The sequence below is a fragment of the Hemitrygon akajei genome, chromosome 2 (genome assembly GCF_048418815.1).
Source record: "Hemitrygon akajei chromosome 2, sHemAka1.3, whole genome shotgun sequence".
NCBI classification, from domain to species: Eukaryota; Metazoa; Chordata; class Chondrichthyes; order Myliobatiformes; family Dasyatidae; genus Hemitrygon; species Hemitrygon akajei.
Window position 1 is genome coordinate 43,371,589 of NC_133125.1, and position 24,366 is coordinate 43,395,954.

Below are 24,366 nucleotides of genomic sequence, written 5' to 3' on the forward strand. Positions count from 1 at the left end.
TATATCCTCTATGCAGTTAGGTAAAGCTCCGGGACATGATGGTTATACGGTAGAATTTTACAAGACCTTTCATGAAATGCTTATACTGTGGCGACCCACTTCCTAGCGCATTCGAACCAGCTCACAAATAGCCAGTGCACCGGCATAAAGGCCAGTCCCAAAAGGGCGCCAAGTCTGCTTCACCAGCAAGGGGAAAAGCCCGCGCGGGACTGTGAATACGTGCCCCCTACAGCATCCGCACCCGGGACAGGATTGTGAATACGTGCCCCCTACAGCATCCGCGCCCGGGGAGGGCGGGATCAGGGAGGCTTTAAAGCGAGGCCGCGAAGTTCAAATAAAATCTTTTTGTAACTGCAGTTCATTGACTCCGTGTCGTTATTTCAGCGCTGCGTGTAGCACACCGCTACAATTGGTGACCCCAACTGCCCAAACGATATTTGGGCCGAAGATGACCGACGCCGCATCTGTTCATGCAGTTTCGTTGAAACTGCCAAGCTTCTGGACGCTGCGACCTCACCTATGGTTCCAGCAAGCAGAAACCCAATTCCACGTTCGGCAGGTAACCTCGGAGGACACACGTTACTACTACGTGGTGAGCTCCCTCGACCAGGACACAGCGGCCCAGGTTGAGGAGTTCATACAGTCTCCCCCAGCGGACGGCAAATACACAGAATTCAAAGCCCTGCTCCTAAGGACTTTCGGACTCTCACGGCGCGAGCGGGCTGCCCGCTTACTGCACCTGGATGGTTTGGGGGACAGACCACCATCGGCTTTGATGAATGAGATGTTGTCTCTGGCAGGAGGACACAAGCCCTGCCTCATGTTTGAGCAGGCATTCCTGGAGCAGCTGCCCGAGGACATACGCCTGCTGCTGTCCGACGCGGATTTCAGTGATCCCCGGAAGGGGCAGCCCGGGCGGACTTGCTGTGGAAAGCCAAGAAGGAGAGTGGGGCATCCATCGCACAGATCACCAGGCCACGCTCCCAGCAGCAGACCAGACCAGGCCCGGCAGCAGAGCCCACTAGCCCCAGAGGGAGGGGTGAGGAGACCAACGAACAATGGTGCTTCTACCACCAGCGGTGGGGAGCAGAAGCCCGCCGCTGTTGCCCGCCCTGCAAGTTCCCGGGAAACGCCAGGGCCAGCCACCGCTGATGGCTACGGCGGCTGGCCATCGGGATAACCTCCTGTATGTGTGGGACAAGCGGTCGGCGACCCACTTCCTAGCGCACTCGAACTGGCTCACAAATAGCCAGCGCGCCGGCATAAAGGCCAGTCCCAAAAGGGCACCAAGTCTGCTTCACCAGCAAGGGGAAAAGCCCGCGCACGGTACAGGACTGTGAATACGTGCCCCCTGCAGCATCCGTGCACGGGACAGGACTGTGAATACGTGCCCCCTACAGCATCCACGCACGGGACAGGACTGTGAATACGTGCCCCCTACAGCATCCGTGCCCGGGGAGGGCGGAATCAGGAAGGCTTTAAAGCGAGGCCGCGAAGTTCGAATAAAATCTTTTTGTAACTGCAGTTCATTGACTCCGTGTCGTTATTTCAGCGCTGCATGTAGCACACCACTACAATACCACATCTTCATCAAACGTTTACCGATTCTACATCCTCTGGGAACCTTCCTAAAACTTTTTATGAAACACTAATTTCACTGATTCCAAAAAAGGAAAAGACCCACAGGAATGTGTATCCTATAGACCTATTTCTTTACTGAATGTAGATTTTAAAATCTTCTCTAAGATTCTAGCAAATAGGCTTGAGATTATCTTGCCTAATGTTATCTCAAACGATCAAACAGGATTTATTAAAAATAGGTCCTCACATTTTAATATTCGAAGATTATTAAATATCATTTATTCCCCCTCAGCCAAAGAATCGGAATGTACTGTATCTTTGGATGCAGAGAAAGCCTTTGATAGGGTGGAGTGGCCTTATCTATTTCAGGTTTTGAAGAGGTTCAATTTTGGTCCAGGATTTATTTCCTGGATTAAATTGATTTATCACGCCCCGGTAGCTGCGGTTTTAACTAATAATCAAAAGTCTCCTTTCTTTAGATTATATAGAGGTACCCGTCAGGGTTGCCCCCTTAGTCCTTTATTATTTAATTTGGCTTTAGAACCACTTGCTATTGCTCTTAGGATTCTAATTCTGTGCAGGGTATTAGGAGAGGGGATAAATTACATAAGGTTTTGTTATATGTGGATGATTTATTAGTTTACATTTCAAATCCTAAGAAATCTATTCCTTCTATGTTATCTATACTTATGGAATTTGGTACTTTTTCTGGATATAAACTTAATTTACATAAAAGTGAATTATTTCCTATTAATAATTATTCTGATTATTATGATCAAATACCTTTTAATATTGCCAAAAACCATTTTACTTACCTTGGTATCAAAATTACAAAAATTTTTAAAGACCTATATACGTAGGTATAATTTCTTCCCTTTAGTTGAATATACTCAGCAGGCGCTTTCTAAATGGTCACCTATGTCGATGTCATTGATAGGTTGAATAAATGCTATAAAAATGGTTATTCTACCGAAATTTTTATATATATTTCAAGTAGTTCCCTCTTTTGTTCCAAAAACATTTTTTGATAAAATAGATTCTCTGATTTTGTCTTATGTTTGGAATAATATAAGCTCTAGAGTGAATAAACTTTTATTGCAAAAATCAAAAAAAGATGGAGGACTGGCTTTACCAAACTTTAGTTTTTATTATTGGGCAATTAATATTCATTATATTACTTTTTGGATTTACGATATAGACGACCAAGATCACCCTTCATGGTTACAGTTGGAGGAAAATTCAGTAATGGGATTTTCGTTAGCTTCTTTATTAGGAGGTCCTCTTCCGTTTTCACTCTCCAGAATAGGTAGACAAGCTCTTAACCCTATTGTTAAACATACCGGTACTTAAAAAATTTGGTTTCAATTTCGTAGATTTTTTGAATTAAATGATTTTTTACTTTCTAGTAATATTTATTCTAATTTCTTTTTTAAACCATCAACTTTGGATAAGGCTTTTTTAACATGGAAAATTAAGGGAATAAAAACTTCTTTAGATTTGTTTTTACAAGACTGCTTAATGTCTTTTTCACAGTTAGTGGATAAATATGATATCTATAATACACATTTTTTCAGGTATTTACAGGTTGGGAATTTTTTACGTGATTTTTTACCGAATTACCCCTTGGCCTGCTCTTTAAATTTGGCTTATGTTATTTTTCAGTTTAAACCTTTTCAAAAATGATTAATAGCTATCATTTATAAACAGTTAATGAATGCTCGCATGTCGCCTAATGATAGGGTTCAACGCACCTGGGAAGTAGAACTTCAACGTTCACTTACAGATAATCAATGGAGTAAAATTTATTATTTAGTCAATAATTCATCTATCTGCACACGCCATATCTTAATTCAGTTTAAGATAGTACACAGGGCCCATATGTCCAAAGATAAATTGGTGCATATTTTTCCTAATATAAGCCCGATTTGTGACAGATGTAACGCAGAAGTGGCTACTCTAACTCATATGTTTTGGTCATGTGTAAGTTTAAATAATTTTTGGAGGGATGTGTTTGGAATATTGTCTAAAGTTATAGATATGGATGTTCAACCTAATCCACTTACAGCAATTTTTGGGATTATTCCAGAGGAAGCAAGCAAAGTGTCTGCTTCTGCCCAACATGTGATAGCTTTTTCAACTTTACTGGCTGGGAGAGCTATTTTGCTGCACTGAAAAGAATCTAACCCACCTACTGTTTTCTATTGGCCCTCCTCCATTATGTCATGTCTAAGCTTGGAGAAAATTAGAAGCCAGACATTTGATACATCCTTTAATTTTGAACAAGTCTGGTGACCCTTTATTCAATATTTTCACATGATTTAATTTATTTTTGTTTATTTATTTTTCTTTATTCTCTTTGGGGGAAATCCTTATCCATGAAGGTTCGGAGATGACTGGAAGGATGTGTTTTTTTCTCTCTGTCTTTTTTTTCTAATTTTATCCTCAATTGGACTGCCCAATCTTTCTTTTTCTTTCCTTTTTTTTCTCTTCCTCTTTTTTTTGGTTTCAGTTTAGTTAGTGGGTTTTTTTCCTTATCAATAAAATTTCCAATCTTTTTTTTATGATTGCTATGAGGAGTTGTAGTTTTTTTTTACCATTGTATATATAACAGCATAATATTTTACCTATTTGATTTTGACATTATATACTTTCTGTTTTTACTATTGCTGTTTGTATGTCTTTTATATTATCTACTTGTTAAACTCCTCTTTTGATTTGTATATTCTTTATTTGGAAATCAATAAAAAAGATTGAAAAATGAAATGAAAATGAAAGTAATGACACAATGATCAGTAGATGCAAAGTGTTTGCTTAGACAAACTGTCACCTTCCCTGTTTCATTCCCAACAGGAGATTCAGTATCGCACTCTCCCTAGCTGGAACATCAATATATTGATTTAAGAAACTCTCCTGAAGACATTTGACAAACTCTCTCCCATCCAGCCCTTTCACAGTATGGAAGTCCTAGTCACGTGTGCAAAGTTAAAATCACCTATTGTCACAATGTTGTGTTTCTTGCAACAGACTGCAATCTCTCTATAAATCTGCTCCTCTAAATCTCTCTGATTCTTGGGAGGTCTACAATAAAATGCCACTAATGTGCCAATCCCTTTATTATTCCTCAGTTCCACTAATATAGCCTCAGTAGACTAGCTCTCCAGTTTATCATGTCTGACACTGCAGTGACATTTTCCCTGACTAGTAATACCACCCTCTCCCTTTAATCCCTCCCACTCTATCATGGCTAAAAGAATAGAACCTCAGAACATTAAGCAGCCAGTCCTGCCCTTGCTGCAACCAAGTCTCACTTATGGCTACAATGTCATAATTCCACGTGCAGATCCGTGCTCTAAGCTCATCAGCCTTACCCAAAGTACTCAATTAGAAAAAATATTCAATAAAATCTTCAGTGGATAGAAACAGGCCTTCCATTTGCAAATTTCTAAATCAGCCTAGAATCGATCTCTTGAATTTCATCTCACTGTTGGTGAGATGGGTTTTAGGATGCTGTCAATTCCCTGGAAGCAGATATGTTACAACAGAAATAAAAATTGAAAGGTTGTAGGATAGTTTACTGACTCATTCTCATCTGATTTGGTACTTTCTGATTGGAAGACCAATTTTACTCTGGTGATTAGATCGATTCTTGACCTCACAGTCTACCCTGTGATGCTCTTGCATTGTATTGTCTACCAGCACTGAACATTTCTGTAGCTGATGCTCTTTATTCTGCATTCTCTTATTGTTTTACCTTGTACCACCTCATGTATTGTGTCGGCCCTCCTTATCCTCGAGTTCCGCATGTGCGAATTCAACCAACCGCGAATCAAGAAAATCTGTAAGTGCTCTTCCAGCACTTGCTGTTCGAGCATTGTTTGCCTCGCGTCTCATTCATTCGCTACTTCGTTCCTGTGAAAAAATGGCTCCTAAAGAGCAATGAAGTGGTCAAAGCAATTCCTCAAAGGCTAAGAGGGAGCAAAAAGTGCTATCTCTTGCCCCGAAAGTAGAAATATTAGATCTTTCGAGAAGTGGCATGTCGCATTCTGAGGTGGGCTATAGGGTCAGTAAGAACGAATCGAGCATTCGCACAATAAAGCAGAAAGAAGCTGAAGTTCGTGGAAGTGTTAGTGCTGCCCCTACAATGGCAAAAATGCTCTCTCTGGTTCGTGCTAAAGTGCTTGCGAAGACTGAGAAAGCATTAAGTGTGTGGCTAGAGGACATGTCACAGAAGCATATCCCTGTCGATGGCCAAATTATATGTGAAAAAGTATGAGCACTACTGTGACGGGGTTGATGAGAGCGAGAGAAAAGAGTTTAAGGCTAGTAAGGGATGGCTTGCTGGCTATGTAAAGCGCTACAGCCTCAAGAACGTAAAGGTCACAGGAGAATCGGCACTGGTTCATTCGCTGCTTGTGTTGTGAGCAAGAGGAACATGTACAGTTTTTTTTCCTTGTCAATATTTCCTAAACATTACAGTATAACAACTATTTACATAGCAACTACATTGTATTAGGTATGATAAGTAATCTAGAGATGATTTAAAGTATATGGGAGGATGTGCGTAGGTTATATGCAAATACTACGCCATTTTATATAAGGAACTTGAGCATCCGCGGGAGGTCCCGGAACCAATCCCTCGCGGATAAGGAGAGCCGACTGTAATTTGATCTGTATCAACAGTATGTAAAACAAGCTTTTCATTGTACCTCGGTAGATGTGACAATAATAAACCAATACTGGCATTTCAAACCACCTGGCAACCTAACGGAAGGATTCAGATTTCACAGACGATAAGCCATGAAATGAAATGCAATTATACACCCATTGGCCACTTTATTATGTACAGGAGTGGAGCCTGGTGTTGTCTTCTGCTGTTGTAGTACATCCACTTCAAGGTTTGATATGTCATTCATTCGAATATGCTCTTCTGCACACCACTGTTGTAATGGATGTTAATTTGAGTTACTGTCACCTACCTGTCAGGCTCAACCAGTCTGGTCATTCACCTCTGACCTCTCTCATCACCCACAGAATTGCTGCTCATCGGGGTTTTTTTTGTTTTTCACACCATTCTCTGCAAACTCTAGAGATTGTTGTGCATAAAAATCCCAAGAGATCGGCTGTTTCTTAAATCCTTAAATCACCCTGTCTGGCATCAATAATCATTTCACTGTCAAAATCACTTAGATCATTGTTCTTTCTCATTCTGATGTTTGGTCAGAACACCACCTGAACCTCTTAACCATGTCTATAGACTTATATGCATTTAAGTTGTTGCTACACTATTGGCTGATTAGATACTTGCATTAACAAGGTGTGCAGGTGTACCTAATAAAGTGGCCACTGAGTGTATGTACCTAACAGCAAGATTCAGATTTCACAGCCATGAAACCAAATGCAAATATATATATGTATATATATATATATATATCACCTGAAACTGAGATGACACTATAGGTTTAATTAATGTTCTATGAAGTCAAGTATTTCCACATTATTATGCTGTGTGTTCTCTTTCCGATTTTCTATGTTTGTTAGTTTTTGGAATGTCTGTGGACATTCACAGAATTAAGCACTTTGCAAGCATGGTATCTAGTTTGACCAATCATCATGCCAGTACACAATACAGTAAATTGTACAAAATAGAAGTGCAACCAGATGGTCCCACATGAATTTGTATCATTCTGTTCCCATGTCTGCAAATTGATATTCCTCATTAGTTTGCCATTAATGAGGCCATACAATTTTAGAAAAGCAGTCACCTGGTAATAGTCTACTTTATTTTCTTGGAAAGCAAAGGTCCTTTTGCTTTTGTGAATCAGTGGGCCTGTGGTAATCTTGAAGAAAAAAAAAACTGGTTGAACAAATTCAGAATTTTGAGGTAATATTTTGCAGCTCACCAAGTAGAGTTTGTTGACAGAATGGGGTCAAGGAGGCATTAATATAAAACACAGAATGTGAAGCCATTTATTTTCAGACACCAAGAAACAGTAGCTGTATGCCTGAGGAATTGGCACTAAATTTATGTGAGCACTGAACAACTGAGATGCAATGATGTCTTCTATGTTGACTTTGTAGAAACTGTTCTTTATCCAGTTTCATGATTGCCTTCAAAACATCGTTCTATAATGTTTACTGTAAATGAAGCAGGTACTGTTAACTACAATGCAAGAAAGGCTTCCTGCAAAAGAAGTCTTTAATGACCAGATGCACAATAAACACAAATAAGACAAGTAATATACCAAAGATATTGCATATTTAGGAAAAGTCATCTTAGTTAAAGTCAAAGCTGTTAAGAGTAAAACTCCTTAAATGAAAGGTTGTTTGGTCAATAAAATTATTGGTTGAATCAGAGTTTTGGATCTGTATGCCCAATTCAGTATCCCAAGTATAATGTGCTACATTATGAGAACATTATCATTCACCTGGTGAATGATTAAACTATGCACTCACACTATGAGATAGGGTAATTGATATTAAATATTAATTTATCTCTGTAGATGCTGTTGAATCCAAGTAATTTTAATATTTTTAGTCTTTGCTTTAAAACTGTCCTGGAGGAAGTTTAAGTAAGTTCTTCCTACTTTGTGTTCTTAAAATAAACATGTTTAATAGGAGGTTATGAACACACATTTCCTAGGTTTCAGAATCAGAATTCAGGTTTAATTTCACTGATAAATGCCATATAATTTGTTGTTCTACAGGAGCAGTACATTGCAAAACATAATAATAAAACCTATACAATTAAAATAAGTATATATTTAACAAATTAAATTTAATTAGTAGTAAAAAAGAGAAGAAAAAATTAGTGAAGTAGTGTTCATGTGGTCATTGTCCTTTCAGAAATCTGATGGTAGAGGGAAGGAAGCTGTTCCTGAAATGTTCAGTGTGTGTCTTCAGGCTCCTGTACCACCTCTTTGATGGTAGCAATGAGAAGGTGACATGTCCTGGGAGATCTGCATGCTTCCCCTTCTGAAAGCTGGCAAGTATAATATATTGTGAATGAACATGCACCCCTCCCCCCAATAAGATAAGTTGCTGGCACATCTCTGTCTTGTAACTGCTATGTAAAACAATCACTGATATTTAAATAGAAGTTTTACACAAAGTATTGACAAATTTAATTAAAAAATTAAAAAGATTGGAGACAGTGCCGGTAATAGAGAAGGGATGCATTCAGACCGATGGTTTGAGATGTGTCTATTTTAATGCAAGGAGTATCATGAACAAAGCGGATGAGTTTAGAACGTGGATCAGTATTTGGAGCTATGATGTTGTGGCCATTACAGAGACTTGGATGGCTCAGGGGCAGGATTGGCTACTTAGAGTGTCAGGATTTAGATGTTTCAGAAAGGACAGGGAGGGAGGCAAAAGAGGTGGGGGATTGGCACTGTTGATCAGAGATAGTGTCACAGCTGCAGGAGGAAGTCATGGAGGGATTGTCTATGAGTCTCTATGCATGGAAGTTAAGAATAGGAAGGGATCAATAACTCAACTGGGTGTATTTATAGACCACCCAATAGTAACAGGGACATCAAGGAGCAAATATGGAGACATATCCTGCTGAAATGTAATAAAAACAGGGTTGTTGTGGTGGGAGATTTTGATTTCCCAAATATTGATTGGCATCTCCCTAGAGTATGGGGGTTTAGATAGGGTGGAGTTTGTTAGGTGTGTTCAGCAAGGTTTCTTGACACAATATGTAGATAAGCCTTCAAGAGGAGAGGCTGTACTTGATCTTATATTGGGAATTGAACCTGGTCAGGTGTCAGATCTCTCAGTGGGAGAGCATTTTGGAGATAGTGATCACAACTCTATCTCCTTTACCGTAGCATTGGAGAGGGATAGGAACAGACAAGTGAGTAAAGTGTTTAATTAGAGTAAGGGGAAAAATGAGGCCATCAGGCAGGAACTTGGAAGCATAAAATGGAACAGATGTTCTTAAGGAAATATACAGAAGAAATGTGACGGATGTTCTGGGGATATTTGCATGGAGTTCTGCATAGGTACGTTTCAATGAGACGGGGAAAAGATGGTAGGGTTCAGGAACCGTGGTGTACAAAAGCTGTTTGAAATCTAGTCAAGAAGAAAAGAAAAGCTTACAAAAGGTTCAAAAAACCAAGTATTGATAGAGATCTTGAAGATTATAAGGCTAGAAGGAAGGAGCTTAAGAATGAAATTAGGAGAGCCAGAAGGAGCCATGAGAAGGCCTTGGCGGACAGGATTAAGGAAAACCCCAAAGCATTCTACAAGTATGTGAAGAGCAAGAGGATAAGACGTGAGAGAATAGGACCAATCAAGTGTGACAGTGGAAAAGTGTGTATGGAACCAGAGGAGATAGCAGATGTACTTAATGAGTACTTTGCTTCAGTATTCACTACAGAAAAGGATTTTGGCGATTGTAAGGATGATTTACAGCAGGCTGAAAAGCTTGAACATATAGATATTAAGAAAAAAGATGTACTGGAGCTTTTGGAAAGCATCAAGTTGGATAAGTCACCTGGACTGGACGAGATGTATGCCAGGCTATGTGGGATGTGAGGGAGGAAATTGCTGAGCCTCTGGCAATGATCTTTGCATCATCAATAGGGAAGGGAGAGGTTCCGGAGGATTGGAGGGTTGCAGATGTTGTTCCATAATTCAAGAAAGGGAGATAGCCCAGGAAATTATAGACCAGTGAGTCTTACTTCAGTGTTTGGTAAGTTGATGGAAAAGACTCTGAGAGACAGGTCATGCCTTACGAGCCTGATTGAATTTTTTGAGGATGTGACTAAATATATTGATGGAAGTAGTGCAGTAGATGTAGTGTATATGGATTTCAGCAAGGCATTTGATAAGGTACCCCATGCAAGGCTTATTGAGAAAGTAAGGAGGCATGGGATCCAAGAGGGCATCACTTTGTAGATCCAGAATTGGCTTGCCTACAGAGTGGTTGTAGATGGGTCATATTCTGCATGGAGATCAGTCACCAGTGGTGTGCCTCAGGGATCTGTTCTGGGACCCTTACTCTGATATGGATGAGGAAGTGGTGGGATGGGTTAGTAAACTTGCTGATGACACAAAGGTTGGGTATGTTGTGGATAGTGTGGAGGTCTGTCAGAGGTTACAGTGGGACATTGATAGGATGCAAAACTGGGCTGAGAAGTGGCAGATGGAGTTCAACCCAGATAAGTGTGAGGTGGTTAATTTTGGTAAGTCATATATGATGGCGGAATATAGCATTAATGGTAAGACTCTTGGCAGTGTGGAGAATCAGAGGGATATTGGGGTCTAAGTCCATAGGACACTCAAAGCTACTGCACAGGTTGACTCTGTGGTTAAGAAGGAATACGGTGCATTGGCCTTAATCAATTGTGGGATTGTGTTTAGGAGCCGAGAGGTAATGTTACAGCTATATAGGACCCTGGTCAGACCCCACTTGGAGTACTGTGCTCAGATTTGGTCGCCTCACTACGGGAAGGATGTGGAAACCATAGAAAGGGTGCAGAGGAGATTTACAAGGATGTTACCTGGATTGGGGTGCATGCCTTATGAGAATAGGTTGAGTGAACTCGGCCTTTTCTCCTTGAAGCGACGGAGAATGAGAGATGACCTGATAGAGCTGTATAAGATGATGAGAGGTATTGATCGTGTGGATAGTCAGAGACTTTTTCCCAGGGCACAAGAGAGCACAGATGTAACGTCCTTGGAAGTAAGTACAGAGGAGATGTCGAAGTAAGTTTTTTTTACACAGAGAGTGGTGAGTGCATGGAATGGGCTGGATATGATAGGGTCTTTTAAGATACTCCTGGAAAGTAAATGAAGCTCAGAAAAATAGAGGGCTATGGGTAACCCTAGGTAATTTCTAAGGTAAAGACATGTTTGGCACAGCTTTGTGGGCCACAGGGCCTGTATTGTGCTGTAGGTTTTCTGTTTCTAAAACTATTATTAGATCAAAGAAAATTTGTTTTTTATTCCCTCACGCCACTGGATAATAACTGGATATAGGAATTATAGAGATGCATAAAGCTGGAAAAGGTTACAAAAGAATTTCTAAATATGAGTGTTCATAAGTCCAGGTAAGAGAAATTGTCTACAAGCAGAAAAAAATCAGTACTGTTGCTACTCTCCCTTGGAGTGGGTGCCCTGCAAGATCACGCTAAGGGCACAGCGTGCAATGCTGAATGAGGTGAAAAAGAACTCAAGGTTAACAGCAAAAGACTTCCAGAAATCTTTAGGACTTCAAGTCTCTGTTCATGTGTCCACTCTAAGAAATACACTGATCAAGAACGGTGTTCATGGAAGGACACCACTGCTCTTCAAAAAAAACATTGCTGTATATCTCACGTTTACAAAAGACCACCTGGATGTTGCACAACACCTCTGGGACAATGTTCTGTGGACAGATGTTGAGACAAAAGCTGAACTTTTTGGAAGAAATGCATACCACTAATATTTGGAGGAAGAAGAGCACTGCATACCAACACCAAAAACCTCAACCCAACTGTTAACCATGGTGGAAGGAGCATCAGGGTTTGGGGCTGCTTTGTTGCCTCAGAGCTTGGACAGCTTTCAATCGTTGAGGAATTCAAAATTGTATCAAGACATTTTACAGGAGAATGTAAGGCAAGTGACCATCACCTGAAGCTTAAAAGAAGTTGGATGATGCAACAAGACTGTTCCAAAACAGAAGAGTAAATCAACAACAGAATGGTTTAAAAAGAAGAAAATTCATGTTTTGGAATGGCCAAGTTAGCGTCTGGACCTTAACCCAATTGAGATGCTCTGACATGACCTGAGGAGGGATGGTCATGCAAGGTATCCAAAATATTAAGATATTAGGTACACAAGATATTAAAGAGGAATAGATAGAGTGGACAGCCTGCACCTCTTCCCCAGGGCACCACTGCTCAGTACAAGAGGACATGGCTTTAAGGGGTGGGAAGTTCAAGGGGGATATTAGAGGGAGGTTTTTTACTCAGTGAGTGGTTGGTGCGTGGAATGCACTGCCTGAGGCAGTGGTGGAGGCAGATGCACTAGTGAAATTTAAGAGACTATAGACAGGTATATGGAGGAATTTAAGGTGGGGGGTTATATGGGAGGCAGGGTTTAAGGGTCAGCACAACATTGTGGGCTGAAAGGCCTGTACTGTGCTCTACTATTCTATGTTCTATCCCAGAAATATTGAACTGAAACAATTCTGTGTGCAGAAATAGTCTAATATTTCTCCTCACTGTTGTTCAAGTCTGATCAGCAGCTACAGGAAACATTTGGTGGAGGTTATTGCTACTAAAGGAAGTTCTACCAGTTATTAAATACAAGAGTTCACGTGCTTTTTTCCAGCCTGAACAATGAGTGATTAAATAATGTCAATAATGACATGAAATATACAATTGTTTCTGTTATTAGAAGGCAGATTGTGTTTGTCTTATTATTGTGACTTAGATGAAGATTAGACCCTATTTTATGAGTAATTAATGCAGGTAACCAGGTAATTGCAAAGAGTTCACAAACTTTTTCTTGCAACTATTCGGTCAAGTTATTTTTTAAGATCACCATAGATCATTCTTATGTGTGCAACTTGCATCAATATGAACTGTTTCCACTTGAGAGATGGAGGATAGAGGCGAGTTTAGCCAAAATTCTTTTGGCCTCTGATATTGTGTTGATCTGCTTTTTAAAAAAAAAATAACTGCACACTGCAACTGAGCATGCTTATGATTGTTTTCCTAACTCAACCAAAAGAAATTCTCAGGGAACATATAGCTTGGATGAATGAATAAATAAACTATTTTTGCTACCGCATACACTTTTTCTAACTCGAAGTTTTCCCTGAACAAACCTTGTGGTGTATGACGGCAAATTCAAAACATTTACACGCAAGCCGAAGTATTAAAGGACACCATTCCAAAGTTAAGTTATATTATTTTTATTTGTTAGAAATTCTATCAGTGTTTGAACATTAATATTTAGGGAGCTTGCACAATATCCATTTCCCATGATGTAAAATGGATAAAATTAACAAGGCACGTTTTCCATGGAAATTGAAACCAAATTAAGTAACATTTAGAATAGTTGTTTTCTTTTTTAACACTGTAAAACATCTTCTCCAATTGTAAGTTATAATGAAAGTGTGCACTGAAACGGTCTCAGTTATGATCCAACACAATGGCATCATTACATATAAACTCTTTAAAAATATACTTCTGTCAAAAGACTTGATGACTACTATGTACACTACAAAAATAAATTTTCATATAAATAAATTATATGGCATACATTTATCTTTGTAACTGAAATGAAACAAACTCACCCCTACCGACACTGGCAGGCAATGAAACCCAGTTTGAATATTTTTCCTTTTGCATCCTCATACTAAAATCTACGTTCTTAATGTAACTGTTATATATCTTTCCTATTTAGTTATTAACATTAGTAAGCACTTTATACAGATTAAAAATCCATTACAAAGTAAAACATTACTGTAATAATGTTTCAAACAGAAAAATCCCTGCATTTTTGTTATAAACTGGCATACAAATTCTGTAAGAAACAATCTTATGATACAAAAATATAAATATCACAAAAATACATTTTTTCTTAAAAACATAGTTGCCAGCCATTGAGAAATTCTCCCTTTGCCAGTATGACTACAGGAGAAAATGTCTACATTGTGCAGAAGCAGCAGATAGTGGAGGAGGGAGAGGAGAAAGTACATAAACACATATCTGCTTTCGATAGACTCTGTGCTATTAAACAAATGGGGGGGGGGGGGGGAATAGCTGGTGAGAATTGATGTACACCAAAGCAAAAGCAGTGGGAAGCCACTCTGAACTTTTGACACCATTTATACTATGGCAGCTGAAGTTAGTTCCAATTAACACCATACATTTTTTTTGTGAATTCTGGATGATAATGGGTCACTGCAAGTGCCATATAGAATATCACACATTTCAATGCCAGACGTTCTTTCAATATATTAAAAAGGCAATTAAGGTTAACCCTTAGTGTGCTATTTGCAGTAGCTTTTTTTCCCAACATTTAAAAGAGAAGACAAACTTAGCTTATCTGAAACACAATTTGGCATCATCTGTTACTTCAATCAAAGTGGCATAATTGAAAAAGATACGCAAAATTCAAATCGAACTTTTGGTGTTAGCATTAAAATTGGCTGTTCATTATAAAGCTTTCCTAATTTTCCTTTCCATAAATCCAAGTTAGGGAAATACATAAATGGTGGTAGATCCAATATTGAACATCTGAAATATTCTGATGAACATTTGTTAGTTGTATAGAATTCCTTTGTCTGTTATCTCAATACATCTGATTATATCATTGTTAAAGAATTCATAAAAGCATTCACATATGAATTTTATGTGGATGTCTGTTACAAATATTACAAAGGAATTTTTTCCCCTATCAGCGTTCATTCACCATATATTAAAAAATCTAAATGAGGCACCTGGATAATTATTAACTGACGATTGTGCTTCAAGTTCTTGTTAATTTGATTTCAGAATATTCAACAGAAAGAAAATGAGATACTAGAGGTCATGATCCACAGATCCCTCTTAACACTATAGCCAAATAAATACATTCGAAGTGCAACTGCTGTTGGAATGTAGGAAATGTTTGTAATTCTTTCATATATTATATTTATATGTATAAAAAATTAATTGAGGTTGCTGTTGGAAAATTATGACCTTGTCTACCCACTTGGTTTGAGTACAATGATGCCAAACATGTATTACAGTAGATGAACTTAACATTAATATAAACCAGTGTTTTGAAGGCATAGTTCCTGTGTGCCTCTCTACATATTTACAAATAAAGATGGAACTGCAGTTAAACCTCCTTTCACAAGTTCACTTGACTGGATGTATTTTTACAAATATACAAATCTTTGCTAAAGAAAACAGTGTATGAGCTTACTGGTGGGAATTTTGCAAAAACATAGATTGACAATAAATAAAAAAAATTAAAAACTGTCGCTCTGTTAGTATGACAGTTAGAAACTGCAGATACAGTTTATCATTCAAAGCATCTGAGGGTGTCAATAAATATACACATACACACACTAAGGGTTAAATTAAAACAACATGGACATGTATAATACACCACAAAAAGAATCAAATAACTACAACTATCAAGGTCATAAAGATTAACGTGCTTTTCTTCATATCTGGTCATGAACCACGCATAGCGTGTTTGTAAGTTAACAGTGACATTTTATACTACCACAGATCTGTGATATACAAAATTAAAATATTTTAACAAAATGTGTACCTTTACAAAATCCTATCACATGAGCAATATTTGCATAGAATAATTATACAATTATACAATATTTCAAGCAGCAGCAACATATGCTGACATTTATGACTAAGTTAAGCTTAAATGTGGCACAGATAAACAGATCAATGTACATAACATATGGATCACATAAAATTGTTCCCAATCCATTTACTGGAGTTTTACAACTCGCAAAATTATACCTACTTTACATTGTACATTTGTATAATACATATGTATACATCCTTTAAATATTATAGAGAAGCAATATTTAACAAATACAATAGATTAACAGTTACAGTAAACTGTTTTCACAATTCAAGATCGCCTGTGTTCATAGCCTGTAGCTTTCAGGATCAGACTATGCAAATTAATTGTTTTCCCATCTTTGGCCATATCAAAAATTCCATTCTGTAACAGTGAAAAGAAAGTAAAACTATTAGGTGATGATAACAATATCTTCACATTGTATAAAATAGTTTTCAGACCATCATCTTTCTTGAATGCAATATGATTTACTAACACAAATGAAATTAAATCAGTTACTTTCTATCTGCTAGAAGAAACAATTTGTTTTTATTTTCTACCTAATGTAATTTAACTGTTCAAAGTAATTTTAAACAATATTGCATCTTTCACCAAACTTCCCTTGTAAACCTACCTAATGCGTTTTGTTTCCATTGCTCTGTGTTTCACATTCAACGTCTTCCAACTCTAAAACTTCCACCTTTGAGTCTCTTTCATAATGTGCATCAAAGGGCACATGAGGATCAACAAATGCTCCTTCATCAGTTTCACTGTATTCCTCGTAATGGGGGCATCCTCCAAATGCATTTTGGCTGGGGATTGGAGGATGGACAGCAACTGTAACCGAGGCCGTAGCAGTCACAGTGGTGATAGGCTGGCAGTACGTTGGTGCAGAAACACCACTGGCAGTGAATGTTGGATTCCTTGTCTTATGAAAATGTGATCTATGACTCGAATAATCATTATTGCTTATTCTGGAATGCCCATCGTGAGCAGTTTCAAAAGCATCCACACGCGGTCTGTAAGGAGGTGGTCGAAACCCTTCCCTTGCCTCCGAACTGTGGTCCCTGCAACTCCTCCAGGATTGCTGATGTTTGATGTTCTGTGCAGGTGGCGGCCTTGGTCTTGGCCGATGGAATCTGGATTCTGGCTGAACAACCTGAAAGTGAATTATCAAATGGTAAGGAAGTATTCACAATAACAATGTAAAGATTCTGAGTGAAGAAACTTCTCCTCATGTCAGTCCAAAATAGCCATAATCTTATTAAATGGTGGAGCAGATTCAATGGCCAAATGGCCTGCTCCTGCTCCCATTTCTTATGTTCTTAGATTCTCTTGATCCATTAAGCCACTTGTGCATTCCAATGAGATCACTTCTCATTCTTCGAAACTTGAGTGAGAAGGGATCTAGCCTATTTAATCTCTCCTTGTATGATACATGTGCCATCTCAGGAATCAGTCTTGTGTATCTTCCTGGCACTCCATCTATAGCAAAAATATTCCTCTTTAGAAAGGGAGACTAAATTATAGTAATCAAAAACCTGCAGCTGCTGGCATTCGGAAATAAACAGCGAAAGGACTGCAAAGATTTAGTCAGTCAGGCGGCATCCACAGAAAGAGAAACAGTTCATATTTTGTGTCTTCTCTTTCCATTGATGCTGTTTGACCTGCTGAGTGCTTCTAGATTTTGTTTCTACTCCAGATCTGGTTGCACCAAAGCCTTACATAATAGAGCAAAGGCGGCTTTTTCCCCCTTGAAATCAAATCCTTTAGCAACAAACATTGGCCTTCCTTATAGCTTGCTGCATCTGCACGTACAAGGATATCAGAGACCTTTTGAACATCATCTTTTCCCAATCTCACGCCATTCAAAAGATACTCAGTTGATTTTTTTTTTTACAAAGTGAAATAGTTAATCGCACGTTTCACCTACAAATGTACTGTCTACTACACTGCTGTGCACACCTGTGTATATAATATACATGTGCATCTCCTTGAAGACTCTTTGAATGCACATTGCTCCACACATTCCCACTAATCACCATTCTCCTACAATAACAGAAATATTCTCGAAGAACTCCAACAGATTAGTCAAACACAAATTCCCTTCATAGATCCAGGTTGGTTTTGCATTATCACGTTAATATTTTCCAAATATTTTGATGTTTTTTGCTTTATCATAGATCCTAGGGTAACAGGATTGTAATTTCCCCTTTTTTCTCCCTCCCTCCTTTGTTAAATAGTGGAGTCCATATCTGTACTCTTCAATTTATTGGAATCATTCCAGGATCTATCCAACTTTGAAAGAAAATGATAAGCAAAGAATTTTTTTTTCAAAAAATTGGCTTCACTTACTGCAGATCTAGGGAAGACAGGGTTTTCTGTGGCTTCCACCATGATTTGATGGGGTGGTGCTGAAGCACTGAGGCTAGATTCATAATGCTTGAGTTCTTCACTAATCCCAGAAACTGTAGTTTGAGAGCTGAATTCAGAATCTGAAGAATCGGATCCATTAGTCCCTTGTTCAGGTGGAACTGCAAATCTCACAACTCGAGGTGGTGGCTCTGGTGATGGAGTAGGCAACTTTGTTCTTCCTTCGGAAGGTGAGATCTATGGAAAATGTGAAGAATGATTAGTAATCTTCTGGAGTTCTCTTGGTTATAGCAGGTTACAATGAGGTGGCTTTTTAAAAGTCTGAAATAATTAGCCAAAAGCAGAGTCAATAATTCAGTTGATGGTTACCTCAGAGCCAGAAAAATTTAAGGATAAAACAATACTTTAATTGTGATCAAATGGTGGAAGACCAGAGAATAAAAAGTGGCCTTTGAAGGAGTGGTAACAATTGGATGACAACCATTAGCTCTGGTGTTGGCCGAAAGGTGGTGGCAAAGGCTAGTGACCAGCAAAAGCTGGGAATGTGAGCTATGAAAATCTGAAAAGGTGGAATTCAATAGATTGAAAACTTTAACACTTTCTTCTGCAGAAATTACTTGGCTTGCACAGAGTTTTAATGTGTAAAAACACTTAATGTTGGAAAAATAGTAAATGATATAGAATTTTTGAAATTAGATAAATTGACAACCCCAAATTAAATACAATGAATTCCAGTTAATGGGCCATCGCTTAATCAGGTCAGCCACTTAATTGGGACAAATCTTAAAGAACAAAAGAAATTCAAGAAAATAGCCAAGACTCCCTTAATTTGGGACACTATACCACTTAATTGGGGCAGAAGACTGTTGCTGAACTGGTTTCTAACTAGTGTCAGTCACGTGCACTTGTGTGGCCGTTAGACACTATACAATGCTTTAAGCGAACAGTTTTTAAAATAGCATCAGTTGTGTGTGTTTGTCTTAAAAAGGCAGCGATTTTTTGTCATTAATAGTTGGCAAAAAAATAAGCAGCAAGACAATTCAGAACTATTTTGCTCACTGAGGTTTCAAGCAGTCAGGCTTGGAGGTGCTAGAAACATCTGGGAGTGAAAACAAAACAATTTGACTACATCAACAAGTTGGAAACTACGAAGAATTTGAAGATATCGACAATCATCTTGAATGTTACAACTAAAATGAATATTTGGAAGAAAGAATCATCGACAGCATTGTACGAAGCCTGTCCATTATCGGCACTGATTTTGTGCATTTATTGTCAAAAGACGAGAACACAGATGAATTCCTCTGTGGATAAATATTAAGAACTAGTAAGTAGCTTTATAGTATTGTAGTAGTACCGGTAATTTTCTAATTTGTTCTGTATTTCATAGAAATACAGAATTGTTATTCAATTTGTCTATTTTATTCCTTTGTAGCTACTTCCATGTAACTTCAGCTATTTCAGGCAGCTACTTAACTGGAATTCACTGTATGTCCCAAATTGTTCAGAAAAGTAAGGGAGGGAAACAGAAGATCTTGGCATCATTTCTCAGATCTCCTGTTCTACAGGAATTGTGGTCTGGTAACTCGCACGAATTACAGATCGGTTAGTTTATTTTCGTTGGTGAGCAAGAAGTTGCTAAGATAATGTCAAGGGGCAATATAAACCTTTATTTTGAAAGCCATGGATTAAACGGGAATAGTTATTACTCATTAGTTCAGATCCTGTCTGACTAACCAGAGGTAACAGAAAGCTTCAATGAGGGCTCGTAGGGGATGGGTGAGTGGGTAAAAACAGAAGAACCAAAGGAGGATTTTCTTGGGCAGGAATGTATAGACAACAGTTTAAAAAAGGAAAGAGTGATGGTGAACAGGGAAAGTTTAAACAATAATGCCCCACAAAGGAGTCAGTACAGGTTAATGGGTAAGTCAGAAAGATCATGGGAGCAAAGCCTCAATCTTGTGGAAGAAATTACATTACGAAGAGAAGGTGGTTGATGATGGAGAAATTGCAAAGTGAAAAAGGCTCAGAATTGAAGTAGTTGGACAATGTTCTTTAGTCATGTTGCAGATGGTTGGATTTTCATCTTCAAGAAATAAAGTGGTCAGATGTGAGCAGCTAAGCTCACACACCCAGGCAAGCCTGAGCCTCCCATATTTCAGGTGAGATAACAATCTGGGGACCCCATCTGCTTTGCAGATTTTAATCATTAGCATTTTGAAAAGAAGGGAAATCATCTCCAGTTCTCTGGCCAAAATTCACTCAATTAGCAAAACTAAAAAAATGGCTACTTTTGCGAAATGACAAAGTGCACTCTGCTTTCTACATGACTACATTTCATAACTGGCTTTGAAGTGCTTTAAATTATTCTTAGATTAGAAAAGGTACTATAATCTTGTGAATAGAGCGGGAGCAGAAGCGGGATAAATGGAGACAGATGCATGGATTTCAGAAACGACGTATCCTTGAGTTCTAGCATGACATTTGAAAACTGCAGGGGCAGAAAAGGAAAAAAAAAGTTAAGGGGTTACTTTTCCTTCATTCATTTATAAAATGAATTTGGTGTTGGTTTGACCAACCATTAAGACAATGGAAAGCTCAACATGATTAAGTCAAACGTAGCAATTGATGGTACATCAGTATACCAAGTGTGTTCAAGTTTCCTTTTTTGGTTGACCAAGCCACTATTTGATAAGGTTGACATTTTCCTGGTGGTACAAGGATCAAAACTGAACTTGGTGCTCATGAATCTAGCATTTAAATCCTTATAACTTTTGTGGGCAAGATTTTAAATAAATGTTTTCTTTTACAGTTTTTGCAATGCAGTAAAAATTCATCATCTGCATCTGAGTGACTTCGTGGTAAGCACAATTTTAATGGCTTAAATACACCAACCCGAAGCCATGCTTGAAGATTTTGGATGTTAGAAATCAGACAACATTGTTGTGCTGTTTCTCTGGACTTTGTTTGTCTTCAGTCAGAATACAGTATTCACAAATTTACCTTCATTCCAATATCAACTCATTAGAAGCACAAGTATTCAACAGTTATCATGAAGAAAATGATAAACATACCTCTGGAAGTGGTCCAAAGTAAGACAGCAGCACTGGAAGCAAGACTAACCCATTGAGAACACCCAGAATGGTTAAGATAGCTAGGACTGCAAAGAAGTACCTGTAATAATTATAAAGAACAGTGCAATTAGTTTCAAGGAATTCCTTAAAATGCTAATTTTTTTTGCACATTAAACCAAACCTTAGTGTAAATATAAATTCAAAGAAAATATCACAGCAATTATTTACCTTTCACATCACTGAGGATATATCCTACAACAAGTGTTAGTTGACCAAAAAGAGAGAAGAGTAAATTAGTTGGTTAATTATATTGACAAACAGTATGAACTGTTATTCATGAAGCTGTTACACATACAGAAAAATACGGAACGTGGAGTGAATGACTAAAGAGGTTCATACAGCATGAACAATGAAAGAGGCCCCATTATCGTAACCCCAGCAGAAGCAAAGGGTGTAGAATTTAAAGAAGTTAGTCTAGAGCAGGGGTTCACAATCTTTTTTATTTCATGGACCTTCACCATTAACTCAGGGGACCGAGGACCCCCAGGTTGGGTACCTCTGTTCTAGAGGCAGGGGAAGAAATGTATTGGGCAGCTAACCCACTGTGAAACACTGCTATATCTCACAAAAGAAGATGACTGTGCTGCTCCAAAGAGTGCTATATGAGATCATTCTTACCCTCAACCATTAAGCTCTATAATGAGTTAACTTGTAGCTGGGGAAGTGATGACCTCCCCCCCACCCCCCGCCCGTTAGTCTGTTTGAAGCAACTTATTTTTTGTTCTTTCTTACTGCTCAATTAATATTTGTATACCTGTACTTTTGTAATGCTACTGTGACACTGTCATTTCCTTTGGGATCAATAAAATATCTATCTAATTATTATCTCACAAAGTTTATCAAAACTTTTTGTCTATACCACTTAGAGATGCTGAATTGCAGTTTTACTAAATAGTTCATATTAAAATCCATTATAGAGCATAAACCTGGATTCTACTGCTGCCAATTTGACAGTAGATTGTAGCAGTGTATTTTATAAGAGCAGTTCACAAGTGTCACCACAGTGCAAACAATATCTTTTGTAGTATAATTTAGCACCTATGAATAATCTTGTTTTGGGTCAGGTGTTAAATACATTTATTAAAGTATATATACACATATACTGTACAAGTTTGAGATTCAAAGACAGTCATTCAACGTGAGAGAAAGAATAAATTGTGCAAACAATTTTTTAAAAACGTGCAAACAATCCACAGAACATGAACCACAGAGACCAAAAAAAAACAAGTCTACAGCCACGGAAGTTGATGCAAGTGGCAATGGCTGAAAGCTGTAGTTGCACAGTCAGTTCAGCGTTGAGGCGAGTGGCAATGGCTGAAGTCCGTAGTTACACAGTCAGTTCAGCGTTGAGGCGAGTGGCAATGGCTGAAGTCCGTAGTTGCACAGTCAGTTCAGCGTTGAGGCGAGTGGCAATGGCTGAAGTCCGTAGTTGCACAGTCAGTTCAGCGTTGAGGCGAGTGGCAATGGCTGAAGTCCGTAGTTGCACAGTCAGTTCAGCGTTGAGGCGAGTGGCAATGGCTGAAGTCCGTAGTTGCACAGTCAGTTCAGCGTTGAGGCGAGTGGCAATGGCTGAAGTCCGTAGTTGCACAGTCAGTTCAGCGTTGAGGCGAGTGGCAATGGCTGAAGTCCGTAGTTGCACAGTCAGTTCAGCGTTGAGGCGAGTGGCAATGGCTGAAGTCCGTAGTTGCACAGTCAGTTCAGCGTTGAGGCGAGTGGCAATGGCTGAAGTCCGTAGTTGCACAGTCAGTTCAGCGTTGAGGCGAGTGGCAATGGCTGAAGTCCGTAGTTGCACAGTCAGTTCAGCATTGAGGCGAGTGGCAATGGCTGAAGTCCGTAGTTGCACAGTCAGTTCAGCGTTGAGGCGAGTGGCAATGGCTGAAGTCCGTAGTTGCACAGTCAGTTCAGCGTTGAGGCGAGTGGCAATGGCTGAAGTCCGTAGTTGCACAGTCAGTTCAGCGTTGAGGCGAGTGGCAATGGCTGAAGTCCGTAGTTGCACAGTCAGTTCAGCGTTGAGGCGAGTGGCAATGGCTGAAGTCCGTAGTTGCACAGTCAGTTCAGCGTTGAGGCGAGTGGCAATGGCTGAAGTCCGTAGTTGCACAGTCAGTTCAGCGTTGAGGCGAGTGGCAATGGCTGAAGTCCGTAGTTGCACAGTCAGTTCAGCGTTGAGGCGAGTGGCAATGGCTGAAGTCCGTAGTTGCACAGTCAGTTCAGCGTTGAGGCGAGTGGCAATGGCTGAAGTCCGTAGTTGCACAGTCAGTTCAGCGTTGAGGCGAGTGGCAATGGCTGAAAGCTGTAGTTGCACAGTCAGTTCAGCGTTGAGGCGAGTGGCAATGGCTGAAGTCCGTAGTTGCACAGTCAGTTCAGCGTTGAGGCGAGTGGCAATGGCTGAAGTCCGTAGTTGCACAGTCAGTTCAGCGTTGAGGCGAGTGGCAATGGCTGAAAGCTGTAGTTGCACAGTCAGTTCAGCGTTGAGGCGAGTGGCAATGGCTGGTCCGTAGTTGCACAGTCAGTTCAGCGTTGATGCGAGTGGCAATGGCTGAAAGCTGTAGTTGCACAGTCAGTTCAGCGTTGAGGCGAGTGGCAATGGCTGAAAGCTGTAGTTGCACAGTCAGTTCAGCGTTGAGGCGAGTGGCAATGGCTGAAGTCCGTAGTTGCACAGTCAGTTCAGCGTTGAGGCGAGTGGCAATGGCTGAAGTCCGTAGTTGCACAGTCAGTTCAGCGTTGAGGCGAGTGGCAATGGCTGAAGTCCGTAGTTGCACAGTCAGTTCAGCGTTGAGGCGAGTGGCAATGGCTGAAGTCCGTAGTTGCACAGTCAGTTCAGCGTTGAGGCGAGTGGCAATGGCTGAAGTCCGTAGTTGCACAGTCAGTTCAGCGTTGAGGCGAGTGGCAATGGCTGAAAGCTGTAGTTGCACAGTCAGTTCAGCGTTGAGGCGAGTGGCAATGGCTGGTCCGTAGTTGCACAGTCAGTTCAGCGTTGATG

At 39.4% G+C, this 24,366-nt stretch overlaps 1 protein-coding gene across 3 annotated transcripts in view; it reads right to left on the reverse strand.

Annotated features, from left to right (window-relative positions):
* Positions 1-13,473: 13,473 nt before the first annotated feature.
* Positions 13,474-24,366, reverse strand: part of ptch1 (patched 1) — a 77,151-nt gene continuing 66,258 nt past the window's right edge. For all 3 annotated transcript variants that reach the window (XM_073071380.1, XM_073071370.1, XM_073071360.1), the window contains 4 exons: positions 21,327-21,426; positions 18,235-18,489; positions 16,514-17,038; positions 13,474-16,263 (listed from right to left, as the gene is read on the reverse strand). In XM_073071380.1, coding sequence (XP_072927481.1) covers positions 16,514-17,038; positions 18,235-18,489; positions 21,327-21,426 — 880 coding nt within the window. In that variant the 3' untranslated portion in view covers positions 13,474-16,263. The remainder of the gene's footprint in view (positions 16,264-16,513; positions 17,039-18,234; positions 18,490-21,326; positions 21,427-24,366) is intronic.